The sequence below is a fragment of the Petaurus breviceps genome, unplaced genomic scaffold, assembly GCF_028583685.1.
Source record: "Petaurus breviceps papuanus isolate PSGF00001 unplaced genomic scaffold, PetGlider_PUasm1.0 90317, whole genome shotgun sequence".
Taxonomy (NCBI): Eukaryota; Metazoa; Chordata; class Mammalia; order Diprotodontia; family Petauridae; genus Petaurus; species Petaurus breviceps.
Window position 1 is genome coordinate 277,296 of NW_027187217.1, and position 14,522 is coordinate 291,817.

Consider the following 14,522-nt stretch of genomic DNA (forward strand, 5'->3'; position numbering starts at 1 on the left):
ACACTCACACAATTTACATTTTCACACTCACATAATATACACACACATATACCTACACTCACAAAATTTACATTTACACACTCACACAATTTACATTTTCACACTCACATAATATACACACACATATACCTACACTCACACAATTTACATTTACACACTCATGTAATATACAGACACACATGTGGACACACACCTACACTCACACAATTTATATTTACAAACTCACATAATATACAGGCACATGTACCTACACGTGTGAAAACACACCTACACTCACACAATTTACATGTATACATTCACGTAATATACAGGCACACGCACCTACACACACATGTGGTCACACACCTACAGTCACACAATTTACATTTACACACTCATATAATATACAGGCACACGTACCTACACACACACACGGGGACACACCTGTACTCCCACAATATACATGCTCACCCAATATACATGTCTACAAACAAAAGTGTACATACGGCTCCTGTCTCCACATACACACCCACACAGCACCTCCCATGCCCACAGTGGTGGGGTCCAGAAGTAACCCGGAGGGGAACATGAGCTTAGGCTCCATTCCCAGCAGCTGCAGACAAGTGCTTGAGAAGCCAGCGGGGAGGATTTGGGTTCCCCTCTTGCAGGAAGGCTAGTGGTGTGCTGGAGGGGGGCAGCCAGCCAGGACAAAGCTGGGGAGTTTGGGCCTGGGGAAGCTTGGTTGGGAGGGCGGGGGGTGTTGAGCCTCGAGAAGATGGGGGAGAGGGCCCAAGTGCTACGTTCAAGTACAGTAGCTTCACTGCCTGTCCTCTGTCTGAGCCTCCCCGCCAGTGCTGGAGGGAGGGGGTGTTATCATCCTCCAAGGTAAAAAGAGAGTCTTGGACAGGTCAGATGACTCAGCCAGAGGCACAGCTTCCGAGGATGGTTGTTCCCTCCTTTCGGTTGTGTCAGACTCTCTGTGACCCCATTTGGTGTTTTCTTCACAAAGATACTGGAGTGGTTTGCCTTTCCTTCTCTAGCTCATCTTACAGATAAGGAAACTGAGGCAAGCAGGGTGAATTGATTTGCCCAGGGTCTCATAGCAAGTAAGTGTCTGAGGCTGGCTTTGGACTCAGGAAGATCCCCAGCCCAGTGGGAGTTCTGCAGCTGCTGGGAATGGAGCCTAAGCTCATGTTCCCCTCCGGGTTACTTCTGGAGTTCTCTAAGCCCCCGTGCCACCTAGCCTCTAAGTTTCTGAGGCCAAATTTGACTCCAGGGCCAGAGCTTTGTGCCCTGAATCAAGTTTCTGAAGAGCTGTGAGCCCCCTCCCCACCCAAGGGCAGAGCCAGCAGGGATGGGGGAAATGGAGAGAGGCAGGGTGGGGTAGGGAGGAGAAAGCCTGCCTCCTAATAAGAGGGAATGCCCTAGTGTGAGCAGGCGCCCTGTCCTTGGCCTCCTCCTTGAGGGGCTGCAGGCACAGGCCCTCATTCCTGGAGGAAGTCATTCCTTGTATGGCTTAGATGCTGCAGTCTCTTAGGTCCCTTCTAAGCCTAAGGTTTGTGAATCAGCCGACCTTGGTAAAAATCCCAGCCTTGCCACCTACTACTTGTGCCAAGCTGTGCAAGCCTCTTCCCCTCTTTCTGAGAGTCCATTGCCCTTGGGTAGGATGGGCTTGTACTGACTCAGTTTACCTGACCAGGGTCCTGTCCACCATGATGTGGCTTGAGGATGGGAGAATTCTAGAGCTAGTGCTGGAGGGCACCTCGGAGGCTGGCCAGTCTACCCCTCTCATTGTTCTGAGGAGGAAACTGAGACCCACAGAGGAGAAAGAACTTGACCAAAGTCACCCCGGACAAGGGATGAGCATTTATGTAGTACCTACTGTGTGCCAGGCACTTTGCTGAGTCTTTTTAAAAACAAGCATCTCATTTGATGCTCACAACAACCCTGAGAGGTAGATGCTGTTATTGCCTCCATTTTACAGATGAGGAAGCTGAGGCAAAGTGACTTGCCCAGGGTCACACAGCTAGTAAGTATCTGAGGCCACATTTGAACTCAGGTCTTTGAGAGGCCCAGAGCATCACCTGCTTTGCCACCAGCTACCTTACTCAGGTGTTCTTCTGATACTTGTGCCCACCTCCTGGACCTCAAGCCCAGGTCAGCCCTCCTCCCAGGGCCAGGGCTTTTTCTGACATGGAGAAGGGGGAATTCAGTTCCCTGCCTAGTCCAGATTTGAGCTTCAGCTCCAACCACAGGCACTTTCTGGCTCTGGGTCTGTTTCATCGTTCAGTCCAGTCAACATTGCACTTGCTAGGTGGAGTATTGTGTGTTTGGCCCTGGAGTAGCTGAGGTATCTGGAGATCCTGGGCCTCAGGGAAGGAAGGAGTTTATGGTCTAATGCAGGAGAAGAGGGTAGTGGGGGAACTGGAAAGGAGGGATGTAAACCAAGGCAGGGCCAAAGCAGGGAACAGAGCCAGGCCCCTCCTACCCACTGGGCTATGGAGAACAAAAGAGTCAGCCCCAGCTGAGGAGGGAGTGGTCACTGGGCAAGGGTCAAGGCCTAGGAGAGACAGCTCAGCACTTGGACAAGACAAGGCCTGAGGAACTCTGCCTCTCTCAGCCTCAGTTTCCTTTTTTGGAAAATGGAAAGAATTCCATTTTCTGTTCCCTACTTGTCCAGGTTGTTGTGAGAAGAATGACTTTCTATGCCTAAAAGCCATGTATAAATATCATTCTCATTACACCTGAAGGACAGGTAGAACTTGGAGAGGAGGGAGAAGGCAGCAGGGAAGGGTGTTTCAGGCCCAAAGCCTGGACAAGCCCCATCCCTGGCTGTCCTGAGAACTGAGAAGAACCAGGGATACACAGTTCAAGCTGCAGAATCCAGGCTCCCTTCTCCCAGGAGCTTGTGAGGGACCCCTGGGCTCTGGATGCCCCCAGACAGTACCTGAGATCCTAGGGAGCTTGCCAGCAGGAGCAGGAAATCCATTGCCATCCTGGGCAGGCAGCAGCCTCTGCCAGTGGGCCCAGCTCCCAGCTCTCAGCTCCTGGCATTAATTAATGGCTCTTTGAAAAGACCACTCTCTCCCCCCAGCAGCCTTGCAGGAAATAGCCTGTAGCCTTCCTAGATCTTCACAAGGCAACCAAATCTGTGTTGGGGTGGTCAGGACCCCTAGAGAAACTGAGGCCCCAGGGCCATATCAGCCCATCTATTTTGCTACCTGACTGCCTGCCCAAGCTGTCACTCTCCAGGCCCACACTCCCCACACCATCCATACACACACCACACACACACACACACACACACACACTATATACCTCCCCACACCAGCCATATGCACACTACACATGAACACACATGTACACATACACACTCAAGTTGGCCAGCCAGCCAGGCATTCAAGCATTTGGTTGAAGCCCTCTGAGGGCCTCCATCCGCCTCCCTGCAGTACCCTCCCTCCACTCTCCCGTCAGCTGGCCCTTCCATTCCGGATCCGGCTCTTGCTCCGGTCCGATTTTCTTTCCTCCAGACCCAACACCTCTCCGTCCTCCAAGCAGCCCCGTGGCCTAGCCTCCCAGCAGCCCCGTGGCCTAGCCTCCCTGCTCCCCACGGGCCAGTGTCCTGCTTCAACTGAGTAGTCTGAGAGGATGTGGCCAACTCCTTGCAGGCCTTAAGCCGACAGAAACGCTAACGCTTTTGGCTCTCGGCGTCATTAACCAGGTGGGGAATTGTAGTCGCATTCACTAACGCAAGTGTAGGGAAGTCCCCCTGGTGCTCAGCCGAGCTCACTACCAACTCCGGGCTGCTCCCGGTCCTCAGTTTCCCCTTCCGCAAAAGGAGGAGCGGATGGTTGGCAGGACTCAGGATCTCCATCCCGGCCCCACACAACAGGCTTGCCTTTCCTTGCCCACTGGGCACAACGAATTTTAGCGAATGAATAAAAGTTCACTTAGCCCCCATCCTACCCGTTTGGACCCCCTAGCTCCCAAAGCCCTCGTTTCAGTAGTATTTCCAGAGCTAACGCATTAGGAATTCGCTCTCCTGGGGGGAGAGGTGAGGTGACTTGGACCTGGTCCCACAGCCGGTGTCGTAGGTGGGATTGTCTCGGGCCGAGGCGGAGCGCACCTAGGCCCAGCCCCGCTGGTCGCGTTCGCCCTTTGGTCCACTTCCCCGCCTTCCGGTGTCCCTGTCTTGTTCCGCACACCCGGGGTCAGAGTCCCGCTGTGCAGTGATTAGAAGCCTAGGGTCCGGTGGGAGGGCCCAGTAGCCCCTGGGGGCGGGAGGGGAGGCCAGAATGAATGAGCCGAATCCTTGGCCCCTGACCCCTTCACTACTCCCCCCTCCCCAGCAGAAACGAAAGAGAAAGTGATGCCCCGCCCCTTCCCCAGGGCCGGCCCGCCCCCAGGCTCTGTGGCCAATGGGCGCCGCCAGGGCCGCCCCTCCCCCGGGCCCGCCGGCCTTTATCTCTTTGGTCTAGCTGGGCTGGAGCCTTAGCTGCAGCCGGGAGTCGGAGTCGGGCTTGGAAGGCAGGTAGGAGGTCTGGAGGAAGCAGGCGAATAGCAGCCTCAGAATATTGTGGGGCCCCGGGGGTCTGAGTGAGGAGACAGCTGGGGTGGGGGAAGGGTAGGATCCGGGAGGCGGGAGCTTTCTTCAGCTCCCTCCCCAACCAAAAGCTGCCCCCTAGAAAGCAGAAAGCCAGGTAAAGGGCAGCTGTGTGCCCCGGGCTGCAGAGAGGTGCTGTTTGGGAGGGAGGGAGAGAGGGCCAGATGGGGGTAGCGGGCAGGCGGCAGGCAGGTGGCCTGCTGTCAAAGGGAAGCCAGACACACTGGGGGCGCACCAGGCTACAAATCAACACCCTCCCCCTTGGCCACTGACTGCTCAGGGGATCCATGGAATATCTCCCCAGAGCCTATACCCGCCCCTCACCAAAGATGAGCACAGGGCCCCAGGTGGTCACAGACCCGGCCAGGGATGGGGGACAGTCTGTTTCCCAATCCCCCACATCTGCAGCTAGATCTGCTTCTCCCCTACCCCAAAAGAGGCCGAGGGTTAGAGGCACAACATTTGGTCCAATTTCCCTCATGTTGGAAGGGGGGGAAACTGAGGCTAGAGAGGAAAGGTGACTTCCCAAGGTGCCGCAGGAAGTCAGTGGACAAACTTGGAGTAGAGCCAGGTGTCCAGGGTCTTTTTCCGCTGCCCCACACTGATTGTGAGGCTTTCAAAGGACTTTGGGACATTTCCCAGAAGGCGCCGTGTGTGCAGATGGCAGTGGCCTGTCTTCGAGTGTGGGCTGAAGTGGATGCATTTGTGTATTTGGGGATGGAGCCTGGAGGGAAAGGGTTTGGAGGAGGGGACAGGTTAGTGTATTTATCTGACCGAGGAGCCTGGGTGGGTCACTGGGCTGGAGGCTGGCACTGAGAGGTCCCCATGGTTCTAATGTACAGTGGCAGAGGTGCCAGTGACTTCAGGGAGTCGGGGGTGGTCAGACCCCTGGGGGAGGGGATGGCACAGCTTGTCCTGGTGCCCCTTACACATTCTTAGTTGGCCTCTAAGACAGTTCCTGTGAACTCTCTGCAAGTCACAGCCAGGGAGTGGAGGCTGATACATCCTTTCCTGGATGGAGCATCCCGCCTGGGGAGGGGCTGAAGGAAACCTGGAGGAAAGGGTGGAGCCATTGTAGGCAGAATTACAGCTGATGAGGGGCCCCAACCTTCCCATTTTACTGGTGGGGACTTGGAGGTACAGGGTGGCTAAGTGACTTGCCCAAGGTCACAGCTTGTTAGTAGCTGGCTTGAATTTGAACCTAGGTTCTTCTGATCCCGAACACAGAGTTCTTTCCCCTACACCAGCAGACCCACCCACCCTTGCAGTGGCCATCTTGGTCCTCAAACGTCCTCTGTGTCAGGGAGGGAATGACCCAGCTCCTGCTGGAGGGCCAGTAGGCAAAGGTGACCCAAAGGCCGGAGGATGGAGAGTGCAGAGGGGTCCCATCGAGAGAGACCAGACTCTGTCTCTTAGGTTGATACTGGCCCTTTAAGGCAAGATTCTGAGATGCTGCAACAGAGGAAGCCCAAGAGGGAGATCCTGGCCTGGCCCTTTAAGAGCAGCTGGGAGTCCTGTGGGTGTGGAAGGAGAGGGACTGATGGGGCAGGATCCTGGGGCCCCTCCCCCACGGTCCTGAAGTCTGGGCCCGCAGGTGGGCTATCCTCTAGGGGCGGCAGTAGGCACGCCCACTGAGGCTGGCTCATCTCTGTGCCCTTCTCCCAGGACAGGAGTCAAGGTGGCAGCAGCTGCCAGCAGGATTGTACCATCTGCCTCTTTCCATCTCTGCACTAGGCTGCATTAAATGGCTGATAAACAGATCAGGTAGGCGGGTACTGTCCTTGGTACTTCCTGACCCCCATACCTCCCCCCCTTCTCCCTCCCTATTTCCCTTTCCGTACCCTATTTTCCTTCCCCTTCCCCTTCTCCTTCTCCTTCCTTGCCTCTGTCAGCACTGAGGATGCTGGAGGCCCAGATCCTTTTCCTCCCAACCCCACTGCTGGGAGCAGAAAGTCAGCAGGATGGCAGGCCACACTGCTGACCTGCACCTGCCTTCCACTTACCTCAGTTTACCAGCCAAACTGATCAATGGAGGGATTGCGGGGCTCATTGGGGTGACTTGTGTATTCCCCATCGACCTGGCTAAGACAAGGCTTCAGAACCAGCAGAATGGACAGCGCATCTACACCAGCATGTGAGTGGGGAGTGGGGCCAGCAGCTTGAGCTTCTCCCCTGAGGACTTCCCTTTTCCACCTCCACTTGTTGTGTCAGAAGCTGCAACAGAAGCAAGTCAAAAGGGGAAGGGGGCATCCAACCATATTAACTGGGGGTAGGAGGTATGCCACCATGTGGGGCGAGCATAGAGATGGGAACCCAGTTGTAGGCAGAGGCCAAAACCATGCAGAAGAGGTGCGCTGTGCTACCCCTTCCCACCCTACAGCCACCCAACTGACCTAGTCCCTGTTGGGGCACATTGGATGCTGATGGCAGGGGAGAAAGAAGGCCTTGGCACCAACAGGCAGTTCTGCCCCCTGGAATAGGCAAGCACTCTGCTGTCCTGTGCTAGTCCCCGAGTCTCAGCTTCTGCCTGATGGGAAGGGGCACAGAGGCCAATGGGGACAAACCCAATTGGAGCTGATGCCCTCCTTCTCCTCAGGTCAGACTGTCTCATCAAGACTCTCCGCTCTGAGGGCTACTTTGGCATGTACAGAGGTAAGGCCTGAATCTCTGGGGTGCGACAAACCTGGACAGCCCTTTCTCCTGATCTTTGTGCCACAGAGTGCCCTCCCTACCTGGGTCTTGGAGGGGAAAGGTAGACTGGAGCCCCAGGCACTCCTGGGGCACTGCCTAGCTGCCAAGGGAACAAGGAAGCAGGAGGATGGGATGCCTGAGCAGCTCCCTTCCCCTAGTGTAGGAGTCAAGGGCAGTCTCTGGTCAAGAGTCAGAGAGGCCTGGCTTTGTGGCAGCATGCAATGAATGGAAACCTGCCTCTTTCACAAGAGGTCGGCCTTCTGGGGGAAGCTCATTTTCTGTCTACCCTCTAGCCCCTGGAAGTGGCTGAAGATGAGAACTAGGGAGCAGCAGCTCCCGAAGGTCTGGCAAAGGAAGGAGCCTGCAGGCCACATCTTAGTACCATCTCTGAGATTCCTGAGCTGCTCCCTCCCTCACCATCATCAGGGCCCCCCAGATTATGGGAGCCTGATCTGGAGGAACTCAAGGAACATCTCCTCCCCTCATCAGCCACTTGTACCATCAGAGATCACTGAGCTCTGACACTGTTGGTGATAGGGAGCTGACTTTCTACCCCTGGAATTTTCACACTTGCTTCTCCCCTGTCCTCACCAGCCTATTCCTGGCACCTGGAATCTGCTATTTCAGGCTTCTGGAGGTGGGACTGGCCCCCTGGGATGTATCTTCCTCCCCATCATCCCACAGGCTGTCTTAGGCCAACCCTGGCCAAAGCTACCTCCATGAGGCTTTGGGGCCGCAGGCAGGGCAGGGCAGGGCAGAGGCCTGGCAGGTCCTCTGGAAGCCTCCCCCGGGGGAGGGGGCTGCTGGCAGCTGATAGGGATTATGAACTCCAAAGAGGATTGTCGACAGACAATCTCCCAGCTGTTGGAGAAATGTGGCTTTGTTGGTGTCAACGTGAAGCCTCTCTGGCCCTCATCCTGGGCACTGTGGAAATGGGGGGGGGGCAGTACTGAGATCCTCTCATCACCACGAGAACCTCGGTTCTGCCAGCTAGAGCAGTGGGAGGAGGCGGAGCTAGGGCAAAGGTGTCTCGGGAGCCCGTGGGCTGGAGATGCTCCATGGGCAGATTGGGGCCATGAATGTGTGCCCATGTTGTCATGCTCAGGGTCATGCCTGGCTCACACGGCACCCTTGTCATACATGTTCACAGCCAGCCTGTGGAGGCTCTGTGTGGACTCACGTGCTCTCTGTCCTTTGCCTCCCCTGACCCCACCATTCCAGGCAGCTCCATAAATAGCTTCCCCCACTCCCAGGGGGCTTTAGAAGAAGAGTTACCACATGGGGCTATCGACATGCCAACATGGGAATCTGTTAACTACCCCTCCCCCTTCTCGCCAAGGAGCCCTCAGAAACTTGAGGATTCCAGTGCCAGGCTCCCCCAGGGAACAGGGGATGAATGAGGCATGTGCCAGCCAAGGCCAGGACATGAAGGATAGCCTGGCAACTGTCTATCCCTTCCCCCTCTGCTGCTTGGCACCTACTCACCTCGAATTTGGGTGAAAGGGAAAGTACAACAGCCAAAGAAGAGGCCGGGCTATGAGCCCTCCCCTTGCTGGCCAGTCAGTCTTGTCTGCCCCTCCTCCAGGTGCTGCTGTGAATTTGACCCTGGTCACACCAGAGAAGGCCATCAAGCTTGCAGCCAACGACTTCTTCCGCCACCACCTTTCCAAGGATGGGTGAGTGGTGAATTTGGTGGGTCCCCAGAGCCAGATGTGAACTCTCCATGCCTGGAAGAACTTGTGCTGGTAGCAGCTACTCCCTGCCCCTTCATGTGGTGGGAGCTCTTTTGGAGAGCTGCCTGCCCTCAGTCTGCATCATGGCACCCATGGGCCCGCAGCTGGCATGGCCCATGTTTGTCTACCCCAGAAGGGGGAGGGAGTCTGGGGCAGGGCCAGAAACTACGAGCCCAGGAGGCACTGGACAGATAAGGGGAGCTGCTCCATCCCCCTAAACCTCCTCTCCCTGGCTGTCCACTCATGCCTCCCCCTTAGGAAGGAAGGCCTGGTAAGTGAAGTGAGCCTTCCTTAGGAGGCACAGGGAAAAGTCATGGAATTGGAGTCACTAGGTCTGGATTCTGATCCTGCCTCTCTTCCTGTGTGACTGGGGCAAATCCCTTATTATCCCTAGATCTCAGTGTCCCCACCTGTAAAATGGCTGACTTTGCCTAGAGGTACTCTGCTGGCCTTCCTGGACTGGGGCACATGGAATCACAGCCCAGGGCCCTTACAGGGAGGGATGCCTGGGGGACAAGTGAGCCCCCATGCTGGACTGCCCAGCCTGGGGCCTTCCTCTGCACTTGGGCTGGGTCTGGTTCTCATGTACCTGACATCCTCCAGGCAGAAGCTGACCCTGTTGAAGGAGATGCTGGCCGGCTGCGGGGCTGGCACATGCCAAGTGATCGTCACCACTCCCATGGAGATGCTCAAGATCCAGCTCCAGGATGCAGGGCGCCTTGGTACAGGGGGCAGGCCAGGGTACCTGGGCTTGGGTGGGGAAGAAGACAATGAATGGGAGCTAGCCTAAGGAGAGCCCACTTCCTGGCTGGAGAAAGAATCTGCTAAGACAGACCTGGGGGGTGGGGGGGTCAGGGAAGCTGGTTGGCTCTCTCCCACCCTCCTAGGAATCCCCTCTCTTCTCCCCCACCCTAGCCTGAGGGGCAGGAGATAAGGAGCCTCCTAACCTTGCCCTCCCCTGCCCTTCCCCAGAGGCTCAGAAGAAGATGCTGGAGACCCAGGCCCACCTCTCACCCCAGGGCGGGACCCAGTCTGTGGTGGGCTCTGCCACCCCAGCCCGCCCTACAGCCACCCAACTGACCCGGGAGCTGTTGAGAAGCAAGGGCATTGCGGGGCTCTATAAGGGGCTGGGTGCCACACTGCTCAGGTACGGGGCTAGGGTAGGGCTGGCCAACCCAGGCTGGGGTGTCCGAGCCCCTGCCCCTGCAGACTCAGCCATCTTCTCCCCCCCTCTCTCCAGGGATGTTCCCTTCTCCATTGTCTACTTCCCTCTCTTCGCCAACCTCAATCAGCTGGGCCACTCGGAAGCGGGGGCCAAGTCACCATTCTACGTGTCATTCCTGGCAGGCTGTGTGGCAGGGAGCACAGCTGCTGTGGCTGTTAACCCCTGTGATGGTCAGTGTCTCTCTAGGGGATGGGGCGGAGAAGGGTGCTCAACCTGCTTGGCTCCCCTCCCTCACCCTAATATTCTCCCTGAGCAGTTGTTAAGACCCGCCTCCAGTCACTGCAGCGCGGTGTGAATGAAGACACCTATTCAGGCTTCCTGGACTGTGCCAGGTCAGACCAGTGGTGGTGGCGGTGGCAGCAGCCGCTGGGGGGTGGCCATTGGCTGTCAGGGGGAGGGGGACAAGGCAAGATCAAGACCTCCCCAGGCAGGGGCTCCTGAGTCTTCTCCTTCCTCCCTTCCTTCTCCCAGGAAGATTCTGAAGCATGAAGGCCCATCAGCGTTCCTCAAGGGTGCCTACTGCCGGGCCCTGGTCATCGCCCCACTCTTCGGCATTGCCCAAGTGGTCTACTTTGTGGGCATTGGTGAGGCCTTGCTGGGGCTACTCCCAGGTCACCGCCATGACTGAACCCGTCCAGCTCCCAGCCTGGCCCTAGCCCCCATCCATCCATCACCCTCCGGGAGACCCCACCCTAGAGCTACAGGAAAAAACCCTGGAAGAAGAGACCTCAGTGTCCTTGGCATGGCGGCAGGGGTGGGAGAAGGTTGTGGTGCAAACCCTCCCTCTCCTGCAGAGACTGGGATCAATTTTTTATTTATGCAGAAAATAGAGACAGTTACATTCCTTAGTCCCCTGTCCCAGCTGGGGCTGGGGAGGGGCCCCAGAGACCTGGTGAATCTTCTCCCCCTCTCTGAGCTGGACTCAGGCTGGGGTGGGGGGAGCCCTACCTGGCAGGGTCCCAGGGCATGGGAGCCCTTCCTCAGTCCTAGCTCTGTGGAAAGGACCAGGCACAATGCTATTTATGAACGTACCAGCGCCCTGAGAGGGAGGGGCATTGCCTGGGGGATCCCCTGTGCCCGTCCATCCCCTCACCTCTGTCTCTTTGCTGTCAAGGGGATGGGGGTCTCTAAGGCATTTTGCTGCTCTGGGTCTCCTGGCTTTCCAGTCCCTGGGGGCCCCTAACCCGGACCCAGGATGCTCCTCTCAGCTTTCTTACTCTGGAGAGGTCTTTGGGGCCTCTCCAGGAGGAGGTTTTGGAATGGGCATGGCCTATTCCTACCAACCCCACTAGCTAGTGAGGTCCCTGGGGGTATCAGAGAGGGGAGAGTCCTTCCCCATCCTCCTGGATGCCCCGAGAGGGGCAGGGCCACAGAATGGTTGGGGGATGGGCTCCCAAGAGTTGTTTCTGTGTGAAGTTATGTGTAGTGTTGGCGTGTTCTTGTGTGTGTGTGTGTGTATGTTTATGTGTGTGTTGGGGAAGGGGAGAAATGCCACAGGATCTCCAAGTAGCTAAGAACCCAGAGAAGGGGCTTCAGGGACCTGCTAGGACACCTCCCCTCTGCCAGCCTTGATCTGAATCTTGGGGTTGTGACTCTAGATCCCAAGGGAGAAGGGCCACCCTGAGCCCTGAGCCCTTCCCCTTGCTCCCTCTGGCTTCCTTCTAGGGCCTGGGACCACCTGACCTTGTAGGGTCCTCCCCTTTCCTAGCCAGCAGCCCCATCCCAACTGGTGCCCCTCAGGAGGCTCTGGTCTCCCAGTTCTCCCAGCAAGGGGAATGTGGGTTTCATACTTTGGGGTCCTGGCTAGGTGGGAGTCAGAACTTCTGGGGCAGATCTCTTCCCACCCAAACTAATCTGACTGGCTTAGGCAGCCCCTCCCCGAAAAAGAAGTTCTAGTGTTTGAGCACTTGGTGTGAGGGTGCTGGGGGATGAACCTCGGTGACACTAATGTAGGCCCCCACCCCAGTGCTCAGGGGGCTGCCCCTGAGGCTGCCTGCCAAGAAGGCAGCTGGGCCTCCCATAGCTCTCTGCCCCTCTTTGCCCATTGGTTGTAGAATCAAATCTTCGACAGACCTGTACTTTCCGAAGCTGCTGCTTACAGAAGTATATTTTTTTTTCCTTCTGAACAAAAGTTTTAAAAAGTTGTAAATTTTGTGTCCTGTCATGTAAGAGAATAAAGAAATAAATATTCTAAGTAGTTTCCTCTAGTCCTGAGTTCTGACTTGGGGCTGGCCATGGGCAAAAGGACCCAGCTTTCTGTTCAGGCATGGCCCGTGCTTCAAAGGCCTCTGGGAAGCAGCAGTCACTGGCTGGGGGAGGCAGGAGCAGGGTGCTCCTCTGCCACTCACTGGCCATGGGACCTTGGGAAAGCCTCTTTCTGGGTTTCAACTTCCCTATCTGTAAAATGGGGTAATAATCTGAGGGCTCCTTCCACCCACCTTTGCAGACGTCCCCATGGTCAGAGTCCTGTGCCTGGGTTACTGTGGGGGTGTGCTTTGGTGGAAATAGATGAAGGAGGCTGGGGTCCATGGACCTGCCCTTCTTCCTCCATCCCACCCTACCCCACCTCCTTGAAAATGACCTAGTATGATTCTTGTGACTGGTCCTCGCCAGGTAGATCTCACCCTTGGGCAGGGCAGGTCCAGCCGAACCAGAAAGACTTTGATGTTTGAAGGAACCTGGGGCCCATGTGGTCCAGCCCTGGACATGGGGAGACTGGCTCTTTGCAGACCAGAGAATGCTACAGCAGGGCCCTGAATCATTCTCCTGATTATTCAGGATTATTCCCACACTGAGGAGATGAAGGCTGCCTTCTCCTAACAAGTTCAGAAGGCTTTGGGATCAGCAGCCCATCCCAGCCTTCGAGGAGAGGCAGCAAGTCAGGGGCCAAGAATCCCAGAATCTCCAAGCTGCACTTCATCTCAGCAGCCTCTAACATGAAGCTGACCCCCAGAGGATTCCGCAGGCCCACCCCCAGGCAGCACCAAGTAGCCTTTGTTCACTGCCCTCAAGCCTCAGCTTGTTGAACCTTGGTCTCCCTCTCGCTCCCTCTCTGCCTTCTGCCCTCTGAGGCTAATCAGTCCTCCCTAGGGCAGCCATCCCTCAGTCTTCTCCAAGTTGAGCACCCCCCATGTCTTCAGCTGGTCCTCACCTCAAGCTCCCCTTTCCCACACTGGCCACCTTGGCCCACATGGTTTCCAGCTCCTCAACATCTTCCCGGGAGTAGGGAAGATCCACCAAATACAGCACGTGTGGTCTGCCCTGCACGGGCAGAGGTCAGCAGATGGTCTCCTCCATCTGCCTCCACCTGCTTTCCAGCCAAGCCTTTCTTACTGCTGGGAGGCTGATTTCTTGAACCCAAAGATGGACTATCACACATTTCTGTTGTGTTGCATGTTAGTATCTGCCTCAGCTCCAGAAGCTCTTTTTGGAGACTGACTCCATTTTCACATCACCCTTCCCAGGCTGGTGTCCCCAGGCCATCAACCAACATCTTTCTCCAAATCATTGGACAATCAGGTGAAATGCAAGCTCTGACCTCTGGGGCTTAGCCAACAGTTCTGATTGCGGTTAAAGACATCAGGACGTTGTGTATTCCTGTGCATTTGTGATAATTGGATTTGGCATGCCTCATCAATGACCCCCCCCCTTTGGCTTTGAACATTCAACGAGCTCGGAATGCATCGCCTGGAATCAGTGTCTAGGTCACATCTTTCCAGCTTTGCACGTGAAAATAGGACATGGAATATTTGATCCAATGCTTTGCTAAGGTAAATGAAGAGAAGACCTGTACCACTCCCCCATCTAAGAAATTGAGAACCGCATTAAAAGGGATGTCTGGGGTTTGGTGAAATCTTGCTGGGTCTTGGCAATCACTGGTTGGTCCTGGAATCAAAAAGACCTGCATTCAAATTCCGCCTCAGACGTTTACTAGCCATTGTGATGCTGGGCAGGTCACTTAAACCTCTGGCTGCCTTAGTTTCCTCAACTATAAAATGGGGAGAATAAGGCCTCCAGTGCTTGGTACAGTACCTGACACATAATAGGCACTTTTTTTTCTTCCTCCCTCCCTTTTTTTCTTCTTTCCTTCCTTCTTTGTTATTCACTAACCAGTCCTTCCTGATCTATAATTTCCCCAGCACTCAGAGTCAGCTCAGTGGCCTTTCTAGTCTCCTCCCCAGAACCAGTTCATTGTTTCCCCTTTTCTAGCTTTGGAGTTCATTTTCCGTGCTCTCAAATAGCCCTGGCCAAAGCCCAGCAAATAACATCTCTGTCCAGTAGAGTTCATGAG

At 55.7% G+C, this 14,522-nt stretch overlaps 1 protein-coding gene across 4 annotated transcripts in view; it reads left to right on the top strand.

Annotated features, from left to right (window-relative positions):
- Positions 1–12,438, top strand: part of SLC25A22 (solute carrier family 25 member 22) — a 15,474-nt gene extending 3,036 nt beyond the window's left edge. For 2 of the 4 annotated variants that reach the window (XM_069107902.1, XM_069107900.1), the window contains exons 2-10: positions 6,248–6,346; positions 6,591–6,716; positions 7,179–7,234; positions 8,859–8,949; positions 9,610–9,728; positions 9,979–10,153; positions 10,247–10,401; positions 10,488–10,563; positions 10,703–12,438. In XM_069107902.1, the coding sequence (XP_068964003.1) occupies positions 6,327–6,346; positions 6,591–6,716; positions 7,179–7,234; positions 8,859–8,949; positions 9,610–9,728; positions 9,979–10,153; positions 10,247–10,401; positions 10,488–10,563; positions 10,703–10,859 (975 nt within the window). In that variant the 5' untranslated portion in view covers positions 6,248–6,326 and the 3' untranslated portion in view covers positions 10,860–12,438. Of the gene's footprint in view, positions 1–4,409; positions 4,511–6,247; positions 6,347–6,590; positions 6,717–7,178; positions 7,235–8,858; positions 8,950–9,609; positions 9,729–9,978; positions 10,154–10,246; positions 10,402–10,487; positions 10,564–10,702 lie in introns of those variants that run through there. The other 2 variants (XM_069107901.1, XM_069107903.1) reach the window with 2 other exon arrangements.
- Positions 12,439–14,522: the final 2,084 nt, after the last annotated feature.